At 37.5% G+C, this 22,338-nt stretch overlaps 1 protein-coding gene across 1 annotated transcript; it reads left to right on the top strand.

Moving 5' to 3' along the window:
- The first annotated feature begins 4,668 nt into the window (after positions 1-4,668).
- On the top strand, positions 4,669-17,882 carry LOC105437365 (adhesion G-protein coupled receptor G6-like). Its single transcript, XM_030978818.1, has 12 exons — positions 4,669-4,738; positions 5,831-5,944; positions 6,461-6,588; positions 7,513-7,659; positions 8,439-8,814; positions 9,351-9,547; positions 12,441-12,605; positions 13,043-13,144; positions 14,001-14,110; positions 15,001-15,263; positions 16,841-16,910; positions 17,351-17,882. Exons 1-12 carry the CDS (start codon positions 4,669-4,671, stop codon positions 17,829-17,831), a joined length of 2,223 nt encoding a protein of 740 aa, XP_030834678.1. The 3' UTR covers positions 17,832-17,882.
- Positions 17,883-22,338: the final 4,456 nt, after the last annotated feature.

Genomic DNA, 22,338 nt, shown 5'->3' with positions numbered 1-22,338 from the left:
GCTTTCATTCCTATGAATTGTTTGTTAATACATTCTGGCGTTATTCATTATATAGAAAGCTAAGTAAATCAGTAATACAAGTTGAAGAACACACATCATTTACATGGAAATCTGATAAGTGATATTATTGATGTGCACCTATATTCAGGTTTCTAGAACATATCAATATAAGGTACGTTTTAGGGGTAAGTCTGCCAATCTTTCTTGAAGGGTAACCTTTCCATTAATAAATAAATAGATTTGTGGGTTTCAATTCTAGGACTAGTTCGAGGGCTATTCCCCACCCCCTACCAAACTCCACTCTTTTTAATTAAACCAAATTCATAATAAAAGGAAATGATGTCAACTTTATGAAAATATAGTTATAGCCATTGTTATCTCGAAGGTGGGATCTGGTTCAAACACAAGTCGAGCATGCGTGGGGTGGGGGGGGGGGGTAGCTTAGGTGTAAACCTGATGTTGTTGCTTGTCTTCTCCACACAATGACTTGAATGACGGTGATGATGATAGCTACAACTAACAGGGTGGCAAAGACAGCGATGCCTGCAGAGGCACCAGAACTCAGACCCTTACAGTCACACGGAACAGGAGCCGGCTCTGTTACAATTAGGAATATCAATTAAACATAATTAATAAGAATAATACAAAATAAAAATTAATACAAGAATAATAAAAACAGAAAGCAAACGAATCCTAACTGCCCTTTCAGTTCATGATATATTTTAACTCATCAGATAACCAGCAAAAAAGTTCCCTATTCGTATTAAATCAAATACAGTTTAACACATATAATACATTGTACCAAAAACGGGAAATCCCAAACCCAAAACCCAATTGAAAAAGGAACTTCGGGGGGGGGGGGGGGGGGGGAAGAATCAGACCCACTCGATACGTAGTTTATGACTCGATATTTGATAACTATTCAACCTTGCCACAATAGTATACATATTCTAGACTTTGGGAAATACACAAAAGAGTCTCCGAATCAATATTTACACACTGTGTATTCAGTTTCACGTGCAATACATACATGTACAAATCGGCGTTGGTAGAGCAATTTAACGAAATCGGAAAGGAAGCCTATAAAGGAAACCTATTGAATGCTTGTTAATATGCAGAATAGTTGTTTTTGACAACCTTATCCTCTTTAGTTTCAAAATCGAAATTTGTTTAGGGTCTTATATCACAACAAAAACTTAATCAGGTATTTGTTGAAATGTCTCATATCAAGAAACAAAAACAAACAGTTATTTTAGATTTTCAAAAACATATATTTGAATTACTACTTACGTTATCTTCCCTTATTATTCCACCACCACCACTACTACTAATACTACTGTTCCTTTTTACTACCTTTTCTCCTACTACTAATACTACCACTATTCCTACTACTACTACTAATCTTACTACTACTACTACTACTACTACTACTACTACTACTACTACTACTACAAACAAATCATAATGCTACTCCTCCTCCTCTTCCTACTACTACTACTACTACTACTACTACTACTACTACTACTACTACTACTACTACTACTAATACCACCACTACTAATACTACCACCACCACCACCACTACTACTACTAATACCACTGTTCCTTTTAACTACCTTTTCTCCTACTACTAATACTACCACTATTCATACTACTACTTCTACTACTACTACTACTAGTACTACTACTACTACTTCTACTACTCCTACTACAAACAAATCATACTGCTATTCCTCCTACTCTTCCTACTACTACTATTGCTACTACTACTACTATTACTACTACTACTACAACTACTACTACTACTACTACTACTACTACTACTACTACTACTTCTAGTGCTACTACTGCCACTAATACCACCACTACTAATACTACCACCACCACCACCACCACTACTACTACTAATACCACTGTTCCTTGTTACTACCTTTTCTCTTACGGTTCTAGGACAACTACCCCCTGGGCAATCACCCCCCGGAAAATTACCCCCCGGAAAACTACCCCCAAAGGACAATTACCCCCTGGAATATTACCCCCCGGAGAATCACCCCCCGAGGACAACTACCCCCCAAGGACAATTACCCCCCGGAAAATTACCCCCCGGAGAATTACCCCCCGAGGACAATTACCCCCGTAGACAACTACCCCCCGAGGACAATTACCCCCTAGGACAATTACCCCCGAGGACAATCACCCCCCGAGGACAATTACCCCCTAGGACAATTACCCCCCGAAGACAATTACCCCCCGATGACAACTACCCCCCCCCCCCCCCCCCCCGATGACAATTACCTTCAAGGACAATTACCCCCCGAGGACAACTACCCCCCGATGATAATTACCCCCCAATGACAACTACCCCCGTGGACAATCAGGATTCAATAGCAAAAGACGATCTGACACATTGAGAGATGGCTACGAGCCCATAAGATCCCCTGCATGACCCCATATTCTTTCAAATACTATAGCACGTTGTCTTCCTCATTACTACACATTTCCCTTTTATTATAATTTATGCAACGCCAGCGCGGTTGCTAATTTCCACGAAGGATGTAAGTTTTAGGTAATTGTCCAGCGCTTTTCAAAATACATAGAAATACATTTCTCTGGAGCAGCGTTATTTTAGCTTTTTGTTAGTCACGGTACCCTCTTAAGAAATGACAAGTTTCTCCCAAATCCCAAAGTCTTTACAGACTATTAATTTTGCATGACTCTGGCTCTCGTCAAGTACTATGCACACACGTATGGGCACATTTAAGAATAAAAAGACATTTTTAAACTGGTAAAAAAATAGTTTGTAATCCACACACTAGAAACTATTTAAAGTACTGTATGCGGGCACCTTGCCGCCGAATGTTCACAAATAAAAAGTGATATATTCGGTCATGACCTTGATACACTAATATGAGAATATTCGGGCCTCTCGTTGCCCTTATTTGCCTTGCTGTCAAAATATTGTCAGCGAGCGAGGAAGGAAGACACTTTAGTATCTTCCAAATTTTATTTTCTCTCGTAATTACATATTTTAACCGTTTCTGGTATTTGATTTTTTTTTACAAAATCAACGTTTTCCAAATCATTCTCTTGCGGCACCCCGGTTGAAAAACGCTGTGCTGGAGTTACAAAATCAAATGAGATGAATTACCAGAGAGCAGATATTTATTTTCTTTTGACATGGCAATTTCTATTTCAAAATAATTTAACGTACACGAAAACATATTACACTTCAACAGAAATAAATAAATAACGTGAAGAAAACCTTAATTATGGATCACGGCATGGATGAGGGCCCATTATACATACTAAGACAAATACACGATCAGCTGATGAGAAAGTTACAGAGGGTGCATAAAAGAAATCTTACATCCTAATTTCTTTGTTGTGCCATTGATGGTGAGAGAGGCTGTAACGCGTAATCATCTGCGCGCAATGTATTGTTTAATTTCTAAGAAATGTAATTTCTGTTCTTTACTCGGTAGCAAAACTACAGGGGAATTGGGCAACCTCAACAACCCCCCCCCCCCCCCCTAATTGAATTGAATAATTTGAAAAGACTGAAATGAACTTCATAAATCACAAAGAAAATGAAGGTTTATGCAATTTTCTGTAAATAGCAATTTGGAGAGAAGCTTGCGTTATACGTCACAGTCTTTAAATTCCTCGGGATTGATTGTCATTGGGGGTAGTTGTCCTTCAGGGGTTATTGTCCTGGGGGGGGGGAGTTGTCGTCGAAGGGGGAGGGGTAGTTGTCCTCGGGGGTAGTTGTCCTCGAGGGTAATAATAATAATAATAATAATAATAATAACGTTTTATTTACCCAGGGTAGCCACTTCAGTTATGAAACTGCTCTTCCAGCGGGCCCTGCATAACATAACATAATTATTACTACCCTTCTCCAATCTAATATGCTGAGCGCCTAGCTAGAAGGCAGAAGGTCCCATTGTTATAAGTCTTTGGTATGACTCGGCCGGGGTTCGAACCCACGACCTTCCGTACATGAGACGGGCGCTCTAACCACTGAGCCACTAGACCCAGTAGTGTCCATGGGGGGTAATTGTCCTTGGGGGGTAGTTGTCCTCGGGGGGTAATTGTCCTCGGGGGGTAATTGTCCTCGGGGGTAGTTGTCCTCGGGGGGTAGTTGTCCTCCGGGGTAGTTGTCCTCGGGGGGTAATTGTCCCCGGGGGGTAGTTGTCCTCGGGGGGTAATTCTCCGGGGGTTATTTTCCGGGGGGTAATTGTCCTTGGGGGGTAATTGTCCTCGGGGGGGTAATTCTCCGGGGAGTAATTTTCCGGGGGGTAATCATCCTATGGGGGTAGTTTTCCGGGGGGTAATTTTCCGGGGGGTGATTGCCCAGGGGGTAATTGTCCTGATACGGGACCAGTGGAAGACTGTCGTATATACTACCCCATCTAGCGGCGATAAAACATCAGTCTGATGGTGACTGCGGCAACGAGTAGGCGAAAGTCTTTGGTACCATTCACTCGGATTTGTTTTGGAACTTTGGCTGATCCTGCCATGACTTTAGCCTTCGTCATGTTTATTTGGAGACATGTTAGTCGGCTTCCATTGTCCCGTTCTTCCCGCATTATTTCGAGGTCGTTTAAGTTGTCAGATATGATGACAATAACGTCATCAAATCTTAAATCGCTCATGTTTTCCCCAATTATGTCGATTCCCTTTGATGACCAGTCTAATGTTTCGAAGATGCTCTGTAGGCACGTAGTGAAGAATTTTGGTGAGCCGGTGTCTCCCTGCCGAATTGTTAATATAGATATTAATATGGGTACTACTACTAATATTACTACTAGTAGTAGTACACGCAAAAAACAAATCTTCTTTTTTTATGTGTTTGTTTGTTATTTCTGTTCTCTCTGTTTTTCTTAACTAGCTTTTCTAATTTCTGCTAGGGACATACCGTCCCTAGCAAAAATTCCGACTATACCAGTCGGAATGTTTTTGATATATTTTCAAATATGTCTTTTATTGTTTCTGTAGTTTAATTTCAAATATTTTTTCACAGCCTGGATTGTATCAAGCTTTTATGCATTTAGAATAACATATTTGGTTACGATAGCTTGTCAAAAATGTGTATTAAACTTTAAAGTATACTATAGGCCTACAGTTACGCAAAATATTGGTATGGATTAATGTCTGTTTCTGAAAAAAGGACTCATGCTACCAGCACACCTCCGTGAGGAAATAACACCAGGAAGCAGGAGTTATATTATCATTATAAGTAGGATAATATCAATGATAGACGTCGGCTTCCATAACCTGACTGATATCACGAAACTATGGTTCTATTAACAGCTTGCCATGGTTTATATATTGTTTCAGACGGTTCGAGGAATCGCATTTTTTTTTACCGTGTAAAAGGGTATTTAACATTAAACTAAAATTAGCTTTCCTTGTATGTATCCTTTTCAAGTCATGATTTTCCTGAAAGGCGAAATCGATCACATGTTGTTCTTCAAATCGTCAACAATAACATTTCTTTTGTTTTGTATTAAGTCATATCCTGCCAAAAGCTTGCATGCACGCTACCGTTTTAATGCCCTTGTACACGCGAGCTAGCTATCGCTTCGTTGCATCTTGTACTAGTGGCAGATAATGACGCCATCAAAATGACACCTAGAGTGCAACGACTGTTGAAATAAGAGAACATGAACTAGTGTTGACACGCAGCTTACTCCCCAAATAACTGCTCCTGAATGTTCTTTTGAGTTATTCCAACGAATCAGTTTCATTAATTTACCTCAAGTAAATCTCATCAATTTGTTGTCCCAAGTAACTTAACCCATTCTCTTTTTCTGAATGACATGCTTAGCATCCTGCCTGGAATCGGTTGTCACGGGTACTTTTGGAACCCTGATATTTCCCCCTACACCTCTGGACCAGACCGCTGACAGCCAAGAACGGTGCAGTGAATACAGTAACAACAGTAAGTCGTCAATCAGTGATGTAGCACGTGTTAGCCATTGAGCGGGCACTTTTATAATGAGGGGGTGGCATCGATTGGCCTTACTTGGTGGATGGCCAATGCGATTTAACTAGGCATAGTAACAAGGCCATCCCTTTCTGTGACACCGTACCCTGTAGTTATATCCCTGATCACATCACATATAGTATCTAGGGAAATAATGAAATTTCTCATAATTAATTTTAATTAATTAATTTGAAGAAAACCTCAAGGCATAAGCAAATAAGGCAAACGAGGGGGGGGGCGCAGCCCCTTAGGAATTTTTAAAGGACTAATATTCGGGCAACGATGTGATGTCATGGTAGGGGGTGAGTCAATTAGTCTTCATAGGTGGTGCATATCATCTTCTTTACATTTTACTTTCCCTACGTTTCCTGTTCCTTTATTTTCTATCTCCCCCTTTCGTTGTCTCCCTTTCCTTATTTAATTAGGTAAATTAGTCACTTAAATATATTAGAACATATTTGTTAATTGCAGCCTCCCTAGCAAGAGCTAGACGGACATGTCGTGGGGATCTCTTGTCGTCAGCTGTCTGGGAAGATCCCGTGTTCCTCGACTGCTTTGTGGGAGAAGATATTAATGAGGTTCTGGACAACATTGCAAGGGTAAGAAATTAAGTCGTTATGTATTTCATACTCTTAAAGATGTAACGCTCTCAATGAATCCATTGACCGGGGTAATAGTATATTTGTAAAGCGCTAAGAGACATTTGTATATTAAAGCGCTATATAAAAATTAAATATTATTATTATTATTATTATTATTCTTATTATCATCATAGTATGCATAATGCCAGAGATAACTACTGAAATGCAGGGTAAGCCGGGGGAAGGGAGGTATACTACTAGTAGTAGTAGTAGTAGTAGTAGTAGTAGTAGTAGTAGTAGTAGTAGTATCAATATTAGTAGTATTAGTAGTAATAGTAGTAGTAGAAGTAGTAGTAGTAGAAGAAACAGAATAAGAAGGAAAAGAAGAAGTATAAAGAGGAGAAGGAGGAGAAGAAGAAGAAGAAGAAGAGAGAGAGAGAGGGGGGGGGTGTGAGAAAGCGAATGGGCGACAAAGATAAAAGGTATTGTTATACACCATCGGGTCAAAGCTAAACTTATATATAAACTATGTAATCAAATTGGTAAAGGTTTTTTCCTATAATATTCAATTTTTCTTCAAACTCTTGTAATGCGTTTATTCGGCTTAAAAATTACGCAGTGTATGCCTTCAGTCCCGACATCGAGCTGCTTACATCAAATCATCAAATCCCCAGCAAATGATTATTATTTTCATCATTGTTCATCGAAACTGAACTTAATCATCTGACTCACTTACGCGAATGTACTCCATGTAGTTAAAATGAATGGTAGGCAGCGGCAAATGAGAAGGGGGTTGGGACACACTTAGCCGATTGTACCCCCTTGCCCTGTGTCCAACTGTTGGCGTACCTTAAGTAAACAATAACAATTACTCCCCCTCCCCCACAATTTCTTTCTCGGAATTACATTCTTGAATATATGAATCCGTTTCTCCAATTACAGGGAGTTGTGACGTCAGAGAATGTAACCGAATATTCTTACGACGTTGCTGAAGCAACCGCAAATGTCGCCGATATCAATGCGAAAGGTCTTCGAGCCATCTCTGATGCTCTGGAAAAAATCGTCAACGTCGGGAACTCATCGATAAAGGTAATAACGCAGATTGTTCGTGATCTGACATAATATTTTTTGGCGAGATTAAATATTTTGGTTTTAGAGCTTGAATAGGGTACGATTAAAATTAGATTTGGCCAATGGTTAGTGTAAGCTAGGTTTTGTGTTTGATCCATGGTTGAAGTTAGGAACTTGATTATTAACTGTTCATTAATTTTCGCCGGAACACTATACTACACAATTATTATCATGATTAATATAAACTAGTTTTGTCATGACATTTACAGTATTAGTGACTATACTTCTGACGCCGAGTTCCTACAGAGGGGTACTTGCAAAGAGGAAAACTGGGGATAGTTTCCAGGAAAATGCCTCTTTCTGAGTGCGTAAACCATGTGAAAGCCATTCTTACGACTCTGTTCACCAATGTATATCTTTATATTATGTTTTGCGACACAACCCACGCCATTAAATACAAGTTTATCAATGGCTCTCAAAAGCACTTGAATATTTTAAAGCCCCATTGCACTACTTATAACTACTTGCGCCCTCTATATAGCAAACAATGTCTAATCGGTGACCATTGGTCCCCCATGATCCCCTATTTCTTATGTTTATTGAGAGCTGATTTGATGACATAAACACCTGTCAATTACCATGTTCGAAGGCCTAATCCCCCCTGGCCAAACTAGTGCAGAGGGGCTTTAAGATTATTGCCATGAGGGTTTCCAATCAGAGCTAGCGCCCTTTGTTGAGGTATTTATATTTATTCATTTCGGGTTAGGACAAATCAATCAATTAACTGTTTCTACCAGGTCACCAACAACACCCTCCAGATCGTCGACCACGCTCTCGGTGCTCCCGAAGAGGAGTTCGTAAACGCCGTCGAAGTCGAAACTCCGACGAGGATTCTCGATTTCCTGGAGCAACAGATCACCCTCTTCCAGACCCAGGGCGACGGCAATAACCTCACCATCGTCGGAAGGAGCGTAGCTGTGGTGGCCCTCCAGCTCCCGAAGGAAAGTTTGTTGGAAGGTTTAGGGTTCGCTACCCTGGCATCGCCTGACGGTGAAGAGAAAAGCAGCGTGCTCAACGAATTAAATGAAAACGAAATGATTATTTACTTCAATCCAGACAACGTCCCGGACACAACAATTGATGCAGCCATTCTTTTGCCACCATATGTATTAGGTGCGAAACACTTCATGTTTAAAACCCAAACATTAAATATAATTGCATAATGAGACTGTCCCCAAACTAGAGTGTAAACTAAAACCATGAACTTTAGATTATGTTTCCTTCAATTTGATCCAATAAACATTAATGAAATCTATTAGCAATCATTAAAAAAAATATGAGGCTCAGGTTGCAAGCGAGCAGTATTCAAAGCGTGAATCCATGAAGCAAGACGGGGTCATGTAATGTTAACCTGTATATTGATAATTAATAGTGATATTGCCAGGTCAACTGCCTGAACAACGACAACAACAACAATAAAACCCAACAACAATAACATTAACATAAATCGTACTATGGTGAGATTAAGAGAACTTTATATCAGACCGAAAAAAACGTTATTTTAATCAGTAATTTTAATATGTGAGAATACAGGGAAAAACGTAAAACCATTTGACCAATATAAAAATTCACTAGTAAGAATCACGCAAACATCCCCTTCTTGAAAATCCCTGAAAAGCAATTATTCTCCCATCTTCTCTTCCATGCAGAAAATGGAACTGTTCCAGTGACTTTCTTCCTATTCCAGACCAGTAAGCTCTTCTTAAGTCCAGAGCAAGCATACGATCTCGGCGGAGTTCGTCGACTAGCGGTCGGAACCCGGGTCATATCAGCGACCGTCGAGGGTGCGGTCATTCAAGGTTTGCCGCAGGGTGGTGAAGTGGAGACAACCTTCCTTGAACTGAATGTGAGTTATTTTGATTTATAAAAAGAGCAAAACTACGAACTTTTATCAATCTGACATGATTTATTTACTGTCAACAATGCTGTATACTCGAATTTTATGACAGCTAATGTGAAATATAATCTACAAATTTTCTTTCAAATATAAAACTCAAAGGGCTACGATATTACGTTCATGCAAATTACACACGGGGCGTCAATTCGATTACGTCATTACCTGAACTATTATCCCGTGCGTCTGGCAAATGACACCTTTTGTGCAACAGGTATTATGCCCATTGCACACACGGCATCATTTCATTAACGGAGGGGGAGGGGCAGAGCGTCTTCCATAGTTGGGGGCCAAATAGGGCACTATATAGAAGAAAAAAGGCATCTACATAGGATAATTTCAAAGCGAAAATATACATTTTGTTTAGTATTGGTATAACCTTTACATTGTGATTACATTATCAGGGATGATTTCAATATTTTTTTTCGCTTTACATGCCATACAACATATTGCTTAAGCATCATTATATTTTCTCTTATCCTCAAGTGAGGTTCTTATTTTCAGAAATTCAATACATATTTACATTAAAGGGATCCGGTAACTTTGTCTCAGATTCTGAAATTAAATTCTGGATTTAGCTCATGATGCAATGATAATTATAAACCTTTAGGTCAGTCAGGAACCCCATGACCTTTACAAGCCGATCGCCTGTCTGATTATCAAGATATTCATGATTGGAATTACAAATTTTGAAAACCGTTCGCCTGACGGTTTTCATAACACTACAGTCTATTAGGGTAAACGAGTATGGTAAAACCGGTCACTCAAAGATTTTTTACTTTTTGGAGGCACTTCTTCATCATTTTGAATCGCAATTTTTTTAGGGCTTCAATATTACACCATATCACAGACACTGATAACACGTAGGGTCGTGTATCTCAGATTTAACATTGTTAAACGATCCCTTTAATAATTTAATGAATGAGTGAGTGAAACATAACATAGGCTAAAAATTTAAGTATATTCAACAATTATTCCAGCTTAGTATTGTATTCTTTGCTAACAAATTCATATCTTAAAAATAATCTAAAGCAACGACTTGAATTTTAAAAAAACTAAGTGTGTGGGTAATAATCAGAACCCTTAAAAATCTTCTTAATGTAACATTTATAAATTGCATATTGTGCATAATTTTAAATAACGTTTAGGAGAGAATATTGTTTGTTTCCAATATCCTTACCTACAACTAATATCTTTTGGTCTATTTGTATTTTTGGGGGGAATAGGTTAAATATCATGTTATATATTATTTTCCAAAACAAAGTCAAATCCTTGCAATATAACATTAAGTAAAAAGTTGAGTCTACTTGTCCACAAGAGTTGCATAAATCATTATTCATAATTTGCCATTTATATCAGTTTTCTTTTGAGGCAATAAACCTATAAATCAACTTGAAATTAAATTAATAAAATCATTAACATGACTTAATCTATCTAACCAACACTGCGGAAATGTTTTCTTTAATTTTGTATTTTAAAATCAAATAAGAGCTGTTGTGCTTTCACTTTTAAATTTATTAATGTAGAGTCATGCCATACTTTGCTATTGGATGTGATGTTTATTTGCGAGAAAGCGAAGCGAGCGAGGACAAAAATTGAGATTTGTGAGAACGCAGTGCGAAAATTACATCTTATGAAGAGGAAAAACCCCAATCCTGATGGGGTTATAAGCACATTCTCAAGACAGAAGAATGAAAATACCTTTGATAAGTAACATAATTTTTTTAATATAAATGCGAGCACGAGCGAGCATTGGGTGAAATTGATCTTAGTCGCTTAAAATTAGAGACGCGTTTAATGATGAGAGAAAAAGCGGACACTTATCGAAAGGGATAAGACACTTATTAAAAAAGAAAAGGAGCACGTGTCAAAGTACAATAGGTAATTATCAGAGGTGAAAATGGGCACTTCTTACAGATTTCGATAGGGGCATTTATTAGAGGTGGAAATGGGCATGTATGAAAAGGGGATAGGTCCCTTTAATAAGAAAGGGAAAAGGCACATATCATTGTTAACAGGGAAATTATCAGATGTGAAAATGGGCACATATTGCACCTAGAAGGTAGCACTGACCAAATATGAATATCGACACTTATCTAAAATGACAATGAGTATTATCGTCCATCAAACTGGTCATTTACCAGAGATGAAAAGGGGCATTTATAAGAAGGGAAAAGTGCTCTTTTTAAAAATGGAAGCACTTATCATTAGGAAAAGGGACACATAGGAAAATATAAGGTGCGCTTATCCGAGTTACAAAGGGGGTAGTTACTAAAAGGGGAAAGGGCACTTCTTACAAAGGAAATTGGGAGCACTTATCAAAGTAAGATGGGCACCTCTCAGATTTTAATAAGGCTGACATCAGAAGTAAAGGGGGCACTTATCAAATAGTAATAAGGAGCACTTCTCGTACTAAAGATTAAAACGGGCACTTATGAGAATGGAAAATTGACATTTATTGCAAAGGAAAATGGAAACTTGTCAAAGGAAAAGGGGCACGACCCGTGTCAAAATAAAAAGGGGCACTTATCAGAGGTGAAAAGGAGAAGGGCGCGATTGACCCGTTCAGCGTCAAATTCTAAACAAAGTCTTAATTTTACTTTTGGCTTAACACCGGCTGGTCATGATCTGAATCTTACTTTTTGATTCACGCACCCATCTTATGTAAACTAATCAACGACGGCATGTTGCATGATGGTGGGTTTAGAGAACCATAAAGAAACCCAATAACAAAAGTGCCACATGAAATTATGGTATATTTTTAAAACATTTAACCCACTTTTATAAATATAAAAATCTTGACTCTGCCTCTGTATGTGTGTCTGCTTCATCCCGGTCCATACAGGTGACTCGAGACAATGAAACAGTAGATAGCAGGACATGTGTGTTCTGGGATAAGATTGATCAAGGTGGAAGATGGTCGTCAGAGGGATGTCGACGAGAAGACAACCCCGAAATCAATATGATACGATGTCTTTGTGATCACCTGACAAGCTTTGCCGTTTTGATGGTACATTATTATTTCTTTCGATGGTATTTAATTTCATTAGTAAAAAAAAACGCATAGGACATGTGGTAAATATTTGGTAAAAAATAGCCAACTTCCTAGAAGTGTCACTTTGGAAAATTTATCCATATTAAAACCGCTATCGTATATCATTCCGTAAAATATTGCGGTTATTACTATCTATTTTACGGTTGTTCATCTGTCTGCATAAATGGATTTGCAAGGTGGAAATTTCAGGGTCCTACAGCGGTATTGAATTTTACATTATCTCCACCAGAGTGTAATGTTCGGTCTAAAGACAGATCGAAGACGGAGGCGGCATAGCCAAATGGTTTAAACATTTGACTAGATATACGAATGTCGTGGATTGGAACCCTCCTGTGGCACTATTGTCCTTTTGCAATTTAGACATAAATCTTGTTTTGCCACTCTTCAACCAGGTGTTAAATGGGTGTCGGTTTGGGAAGCAATTCCTTGAACGCACCGGAATCGACGGGGTTCGCCTAGCTAGTTCGAGCTTGGGTAATATTGGAGTGGCTTGGGTACCCGGGGGTCTCAGTCATGTAGAAATACTATTTAATCTATTTTATATAAACTTTCTCTGAAAACAAGAATTATATTTTAGGTTTGGGTTGGTATCGTGTGCATGCACCTTAGCTACATATAAGATCGTTTCAAACAACGCGCGCTTATAGGTAGCTAAGTTGCATGCATAGAGATTTATAATATGACTCAATGGGTGCATGCGATATGCATGACATGCTACCGACTCATGCTGAATAAGCTACCTCTCGCGGCCATCGTCAACACTATGACCAAAGATGAGAGAGCACCGCACGTCTATCATCTTTGCTATAACTAGCAGGCGGCGGCCGGTAATCTCGCCAATAAGCAATTATTCCCCCCCCCCTTTTTTTTTCCCTCTGTCTGGCCCTGAGGGCTAGAAAATATCCCTTAACGCGTAAATCGGCGCGTACAGCAGGATTTTGAAGAATTTTGAAAAAAAGGGTACTCTTTTCATTGAAAATGTCCCAAAATTGACGTTTTTGAACCCCTTTAATGCGGCACCACGCTGACCGCGTCCGATCTTTATAATAACACCCCTTTGTACGCGTTTCCTTGGTCACGCGTTCTTACAATATTTATATTTGACTGAGATCCCGGGCTTGGGTACCGTAGGTTGTAGATGTGAGCGCTTTAGAATATTCAATATTAAATGGATCATTCATTTGGTATACCCATATACATGCTTTCACATTTTTAGATCATTAACTTTGTCTCTCTTCTGTTCCTTCCACCCTCCTTTCCTACCTCCCTCCCTTCTCCCATCCTCTCTCTCTCTCTCTCTCTTCCGCTCCCTCTCACCCTCTCTTGCAATGCTTCATTCGTTAATTAAAGGATGTATCGGGAGATGTGGGTCTCTCCGTTTTAGATGTGTTGGGTATGATCGGCTGTATCATCTCCATCATATGCCTCGTGATCACACTTGTTAATTTTATGAGCATGAAGTAAGTGATGTTTCCCTATATCCCTCACCAAACGTCAATATTTAACATGTTTGTGTAATCTTTGATTAATAAATTGGAGAGCCTGAGGACAGGTTAAAAAACGGGTTTGAAGCGGTATTTTGAACAATGTTCTCTAAATCAGAGCATTATTTATATCAAATATAAATGGATAGGAATGGATATAGCTATGGAAAAAGTTAGGCTATACTATTGCTCAGGAAATGTTGATACTTTTGTGTTTTTGTTATATGACTTATTAAATTGTGATTGATTTTTATTTAAAGCAGTACTATCGCAATAAAAAATGATGGTTATGGTGCAAACACAATTCGGCAGGAATTGACAAAACTACAAGAATTGTTATTTATAAATAGTGACAAAAAGAAGTAATAGTTGATAGTGCTGACAGAAAGGAGAACTTGTGCTCGTCGATTCTGGCCCCTTTGACGCTAAATATCATCCGACTTTCAAGTTGTATATAATACTTTGCGACTTTAAATGTGGCATTTGTAGGCCATAATCACTTGTGTGAAAACACATTCTACCATCTTATCAAAATGTCAAAAGAACAATTTATATGGGTGTAAGTCTGCATAATTGGAAGGATAATTGCTTGATAATTGTTTGATAATTATAATCTTTCGCATGTGAAACTTTTCGGAATTGAACAAAATATTGGAGCAGCTCCCTGAAATATTTGTTAAATTTCTGTGGAATTATTCCTAATCTCAAAAGCTTTACATTTTTTTCTTTTTGACATTACAATCCAGACATTACAAGAACGGACCCCTAAAAGACAAACTGTACGTGTCACATGTTCTTTTTTAAGTTCTACAAACTTTAAACAAATTTTGACAATCAAATTTGATCAACCTTTTCAATGCAATTAGGAAACTACGCTCGAAGCAACCTCAGCGGATCCTGATCAATCTTTGCTTCGCGCTCCTCGGGCTCTATCTCGTGTTCGTCGTGGGTATCGACCGCCGTTACCCGACCGCGGGTTGCGTGGTGGTCGGTTTTCTCATCCATTTCTTTCTGTTATCGTCGATGTCGTGGATGTTGGTGGAAGCTATCAATATGTACCTCCTCTTTGTCAGGGTCTTAAATGCCACCGTGTCTCATTTTATGCTCAAGGCCGCGCTTTTTGCTTATGGTGAGTGTCTTGGTCTACTAAGAAAATGATGTAGAGGTGTCGTGGTATAGAGGGTTTTTTATTTGACTCGGAATCGTAGGGTTTGGGATTCAAATCCTATCCCAGCATTATGGTCCTTTGGCAGGACATTAATCCACAATTGCCACTCTCCACCTAGGTGTTTTAATGGGTACCTGGCAGTTGTTGGGAAAAAAGCTTTAATGCTGATGTAACTTTCATATTTAAACAGAATTATTAGTATTATTATCAAATGCTAAAGAACATGTAACTTTAAGGTTACTGTCCCAGCGAAAATGAACACGCTCTAATTTGATTAGGGATGTCGGGTTAGGGTTAGAGTTGGAATAGGGTTTAAAGTTACGGTTAGGTTAAAGTGTTTGTTTTAAGGTTGAAGTTAGGAATTTGATGAGAGTCACCGAAGCATAGTCCTACGTCGAATTGTATCATACGTACTTCGATTTATTTTCCTGCATTGGGCAAATGCCTCCTCACCATATCCGGGAAGCGTGTTAAGATTGTCACAGTTTTAAAGAAGATATTCATTGATTTTGGAAAGTGTAAAACTAACTTTATTTTCATTATTGCAAAGTTGAAACTATGATTCGACAAGGTTATCAAAATTCAATGCTTGGAAACATTCGAAGTAATAATTATTATAAATTACAAAACGCTTAAATACAGCCCCAGCACAGCACCTGGAGAGCTCTCCGAACGCTGCTGAGATGTGTGAGATCACAGTATGGACATGATTTGCACAAGCAGACGATGTCCCATGACATCTCACACATTTTCAGTGCCTGTGTTTTCATCTTCTCTTGAGTTCTTTCTCTTACTTCGCTACCGTCAGGCTAAATATATAATCTGTTGCCTTACTCTAAATCCGCGCATGGTTTTATTTTGATGACAAATGCAGCGATACAAAAATAAAGGAAACTGTCGCTTGTAAACAAAATAAGACGCCATTGTATATTCAGCTGCACACACCGGGGTATGTTCGGCGTTTCAAGAGGGAACAAATGCCGTCCTTAATATCACGATTCAGGGTTTTTTCAATTTGAAAGTCTGGTTTCTTTGATTGTTAATTAACCCCTATCCTGTGTATTTACAAGCAAAATATTCTAGTTATCAGAATCGGGTCATATCCCCTTTTGAATGGTTTGACATGCCATTACATTTATGTCGTCTGCTTGGGCAGTATTGGTCCATATAGTGACGTCATTAAAAGATCGTTATTTTTCGGTGAATCTCTCGTATATCCCAGCTGCTATGATGGTGGTTGTATTTGTATTTTTTATAAATCACCCGATATGTAGTTGACCTAAAACGTGTACGATGGCCATCTGTTAGCTTATCAGTTTCTAGTGATACATTAGTTGACATATTTGTGATTTTCTTTGAATTTCACCTTTAAGAGCTCGCACAATTTAGAAAACTGGAGACAAACAATTACCTTCAGGCAACGAGAAGTCAATCGTCCTGAGGAAATTGGACCCTTTTACCTATATTGATTTTTACACATTTGGTCATAGAGTGTTAGACATTTTTAAGTCTTTCTGATATTATATATTTGTTTACAGGTTTGCCTCTTCTCGTGTGTATCGTAACTGTAGCAGTCGATAGATCCCTCTATTTGGGAGACGGGAATTAGTAAGTTAAATCTTTAAATTTTCTCATAAATCGCCATCTTGTTTTAAAGGCATACTAATATTTATGAGAACGTATGTTGAAGGTCGCCATTTTGTATCATTCATGGAAACTGTGTCGGCCCGTGTAGTTACATTGTATATTGAATTAATGATGAGTTGCTTTTGGTTTTCTGAAAACCCATGTCGACAAGGTCGTCACTTTGCGTCTTTTAATGGAAACTGAGTAGGCCCGTTAATCATGTAATTATTTCAAATTAATGATGAATTGTGATTTATCTGCTTCATGTTGAGGATTCACTATCACTTTCATTATATATGAATTCTTTTTTATTATCAGTATTGAGGCGTCAATATTTTGTTAAAGCGAGTAATACCTTGGTAAAATGGTCTCTCTGTTCTCGAACTTAAGTACGATGTGATTTTTTTCTCTTCGCTTAACAGTTGCTTTGTCAGACCGGGTCCAGCCCTGTATTACGGCGTCTTACTCATCGTTGCTCTCTTACTTGCCACCAACTTCATCATCTTTGGTCTCGTTATGCAAAGCTTGTCACGCCGCGAGTCCATCGCTACCCATAAGACCAACCAAACCAACAGCGGTGAGATGCGACGACGGGTCCAGAACGCCTTCGCCATCTCTGTCTTGCTCGGTCTGACATGGTTGTTCGGTTTCCTCGCCATCGGTGGTGCCCGTCTTGTCGTCAACATCCTCTTCCTCATCTTAAACTCCCTCCAGGGGTTCTTCGTCTTCCTCATGTTCTGCGTCCGACAGAAGGAGATCCGTGAGCAGTGGGTGCGATGGATGCACTGCAACTTTGCCGAGCTCAAGCCGGGGCAGCGTCGCAGCAACGATCTCGTCAGGGAGAAATGCAAGAAGACGGGGTTTTCCTTGGCGACGTCAATCAGTCAGAGTAGTCAACTGTGAAGTAGAGTGACTAGTTTGCAGGCACAAACCCTGGTCAGTCGTATTAGAGAGTGTGCACTATAAGACTACCATAGGTCATGTACTGTAGCTGCTCCTGACATTGACACAACCAGTATGTAGCTAGGCTAGGCTTCTCTCAAGGGACAATTACTTTTTGATAAAGTGTCAAATTAGGGTCTGTGCTTGCAGACTATAGAGGGACAGTCAGCAACAATACTACATAGTGACTTCCATGATACTAATACATTTGGTTTGAATAGATTGCTAGACCAGCTGAACAGTGAAAATCATGAGAATAAAATGGAATAGTAGTATCCTTATATGAGCTCTTTTAATTCCACTAACAAAAGTAATACCAACAGTCCTTTTCAGGACTCCCCAATCTTCCCCTCTCACATGGTGCAACCGTAAGCCTACTGTAAATGATTCCATAATTATTTTATTAGTGATTAACATCATTTAATTATACAATGTTGCATATCGAGACGGAAACATTATGTAAAAACTTAAATCTATCTTAAAGCCTATTATTCAGACATAAGATACAAATTAATCTAAATGTTGACATGAAAGTTAACAAACATGAATCTTGCCAGAAACTTAACCGCCATCATTTTCATTTGTTTAGTTGCATCAATGTTAGGAATTTTGGTTTGTGCATTCAGAATAATGAAAATCAAACTAAGAAATAGCTTTGTTTACAAATAACAAACAGGATGAATGAAAAATATATTCTGCTTTAGCACTAATTACTAAGAAAAGGAAGCAAATACACATCAGGGATTGGTTGCTGGTAAAAATGTAGTTTGTAGAAGTGTCAAACATAATTACAGTGTTTATAGCTATCTTTGAATCTTTGAGTATCTATAGGACACTATATGACATGTTTAATGCTGCGTTGATATTGATGAACTAATACATTTACGTCTATATTCAATTCAATTCAATTTATTTCGCAATAAAAAAATCAAAGTATACAAGGTATTTACAAAGGTTATATGCGGGGCTTTCCATGGAGGTTGCGAAAACACATTACAATAAATTAAGTAAAATAAGCAAAGTACATACACTTCAACTATCTATCAGATGGGAGAAAGTGAAATAGAAAAATATATATATGGGGGGGGGGAAGAAAACAACAATACTAACATAATTGTTTTGGCGGAGAACCGAGAACCAGAAGGACGTATAGGTCTAGTGTCGTATTTAAAATTGATACACGTGGGGCGGAATCCACTCCAAACAGTGAGCCACTATATTTAGTTAGTTATTTTGTTATTAATGTATTATTTAGTTATTTATTAAAACATATTTTAACAGGATAACATTGATCAGCTCGCAGCTGTTTTACATATTATGATCCTGCATAAGGATGGAAAATACAAATTCAAGTACTGACAGTAAGAGTAGTTACAAACAAAAAAACAGTTTTATATAAATGGCAAAAATCGAAAACAACACAAATCGGAAAAATAAGATCAAGGAAAAACGAAAAGAGGAGGAAAACAAGATAAAATAATGCAATATGACATTTACATTATGACATTTTACATTAGAATTATATATAACAATTAAGTTAATAAATATTTCATGTGGAGATTAAGCCCAATGAATTGTGAATATGGTTTGTATTGCATAATTATAAAAAATAAATATCAAATTTAAGACATGATGTAGGTATATGAAATTTATAGGTAATTGGGTTAGCAATCATTTTAGTTATTGCATATAGTGTTGTAGTAATGAGGAGAAACGTCAGTGAACACATTTCATCCACTGAATTGGCATTTTGGATATCATTGGGAAGCTTATTCCAATTAACCGCTCCAGCAACTTAAAAAATGGTTTGAATAAGGTCACGTTGGGTTTTGGCAATACTACATCAAGAGAGTTTGCATTTCCACCTCGTTTATCAAACGAAATAGAAATGTATTTCGACCGCCATGGCCTAAATACATTTCTATTTCGTTTGATAAACGAGGTGGATTTCATTACATTTAATATTACAGCTCTGGTCTTTAGACGTTGACACTCCAGAAATCTCATTCAATTCTGCCCATAATTTCTTCAAATTATTCTTGTTTATTATGTACATCCCGGAAATATTCCTGTTTTTTTCTTCGTATGACACAGATAATGTGTTTTTTGAAGTTTTGTATACTTTTATCAAAATCAGTACGAATTTCTTGTTCAGGAGAAGACACGGACTTTCTTTTAAGAAAATCTCTGGTGTACCTAAGTTTTACAATTTCCGGAGTCATCCCGGGACAAAATCTTTCTTTTACCCTAGTTGTTTTGATAGGTGCATGTTCGTTACTTATTTTTAAGAAATGTTTCTTTCCAAGCATTTCATGTTACTTCAATTGGACCATCTTTAGTTAATTGAAATATTCCAGCAACTTAAAAAATGGTTTGAAAAAGGTCACGTTGGGTTTTGGCAATACTACATCAAGAGAGTTTGCATTTCCACCTCGTTTATCAAACGAAATAGAAATGTATTTCGACCGCCATGGCCTAAATACATTTCTATTTCGTTTGAATAACGAGGTGGATTTCATTACATTTAATATTACAGCTCTGGTCCTTAGACTTTGACACTCAAGAAATCTCATTCAATTCTGCCCATAATTTCTTCAAATTATTCTTATGTTTATTATGTACATCCCGGAAATATTCCTGTTTTTTTTTTCTTCGTATGACACAGATAATGTGTTTTTTGAAGTTTTGTATACTTTTATCAAAATCAGTACGAATTTCTTGTTCAGGAGAAGACACGGACTTTCTTTTAAGAAAATTTCTGGTGTACCTAAGTTTTACAATTTCCGGAGTCATCCCGGGACAAAATCTTTCTTTTACCCTAGTTGTTTTGATAGGTGCATGTTCGTTACTTATTTTCAGAAATGTTTCTTTCCAAGCATTTCATGTTACTTCAATTGGACCATCGTTAGTTAATTGAAATATTTCAGCTGATTTTATAGAAGCAATAATGATTAATATACTTTGTATAAAAGCTGCGCTATATGAATTTATAATAATTATTATTATTAATAAATGATTTATAATCACGAAAACGACGAATTATACTTTTATCAAAATCAGTACGAATTTCTTGTTCAGGAGAAGACACGGACTTTCTTTTATGAAAATCTCTGGTGTACCTAAGTTTTACAATTTCCGGAGTCATCCCGGGACAACATCTTTTTTTTTCACCCTAGTTGTTTTGATAGGTGCATGTTCGTTACTTATTTTCAGAAATGTTTCTTTCCAAGCATTTCATGTTACTTCAATTGGACAATCGTTAGTTAATTGAAATATTTCAGCTGATTTTATAGAAGCAATAATGATTAATATACTTTGTATAAAAGCTGCGCTATATAAATTCATAATAATTATTATTATTAATAAATGATTTATAATCACGAAAACGACGAATTGTATGTTGCTTCCTTTCCATGATAGTGTCAATACAAGTATAAATCATATAATGGTCACTCCTGGACATTTTTGCAACATCACATATAATGTGCTTCTGGGGAATTGAACTTAACAAATGGTCTATACAAGTTGATGATGAAGTAGTTACTTTAGTTGGCTTATTTATCATTTTTGTTAGAAGGAATAGGTTTTCTATGAGATTAATTTGGTTTTCATGGAGTGGTTCGTCCATTTTATAATCAATATTAAAGTCCCCTAATATCATCAGATCAGATGGTTCATCAGTTGCTTTTTCAAATGCATCTAGCACGAAACTATATGGGGGAAAACCCTGCGTGTATCTGAAGTCTATAAACAGCCCCCCCCCCCCTTCCACTGTCACTATGAAGATGAGGAGAGAGTGTGTTGATTTGATTTGATTTGATTTATTTGTTTCTGCATCTTTTTTTTTTTTAATCATACATTTTCATGAACATATTATGGTGTGTGTGCGGGTATGTTTGTGTTGATTATAATGTCTAGTTCACAATAACTATGCTAAGGTTATGTCAATATTGTTTAGATGGTAAAATGTCACCGTATGGATCTACTTTTTTCCTCTCTGCAATGCATCGCTTAATTGCCAACAAGTTCCATGTGATGGATTTGTTTTATTAAACAAAAAATTCAAATAGCATTATTGAGACAAAGAACAAATAAGAATAATAATACAAGGTTAACGTTAACTGTAAAAATGTTCACTCCAATCTCTCTCAGCTAATTCCTGCGAATTAACAGTGGAATCAATTAAGTGAAATCATCTGTGAAATGAACTACATCTTTCATCATTGAGTCCCTAAATCGTAAATTGCTATTCCATGTCATAATAATAAAGATATAATAATTATACTACTACTGCTACTAGTGATAACCATGTGACGCTACATAAACTCGTATCATAAAATTGTTTCTTGTTGTAAAGAAAAGTTTGGCATGCACACAGTAGATTAAGATCGCGTTCTCCTTCTTGTAATTGAAAGCAAATCAGAAGTAAATGTTGCAACCAGTGGGATCTACTGAGTTCAAGCCAAAA

The sequence above is a fragment of the Strongylocentrotus purpuratus genome, unplaced genomic scaffold (genome assembly GCF_000002235.5).
Source record: "Strongylocentrotus purpuratus isolate Spur 01 unplaced genomic scaffold, Spur_5.0 spur5_scaffold_1, whole genome shotgun sequence".
Lineage (NCBI taxonomy): Eukaryota > Metazoa > Echinodermata > Echinoidea > Camarodonta > Strongylocentrotidae > Strongylocentrotus > Strongylocentrotus purpuratus.
Note: the sequence above shows the minus strand (reverse complement) of the source record. Positions and strands in the feature narration are given on the sequence as shown.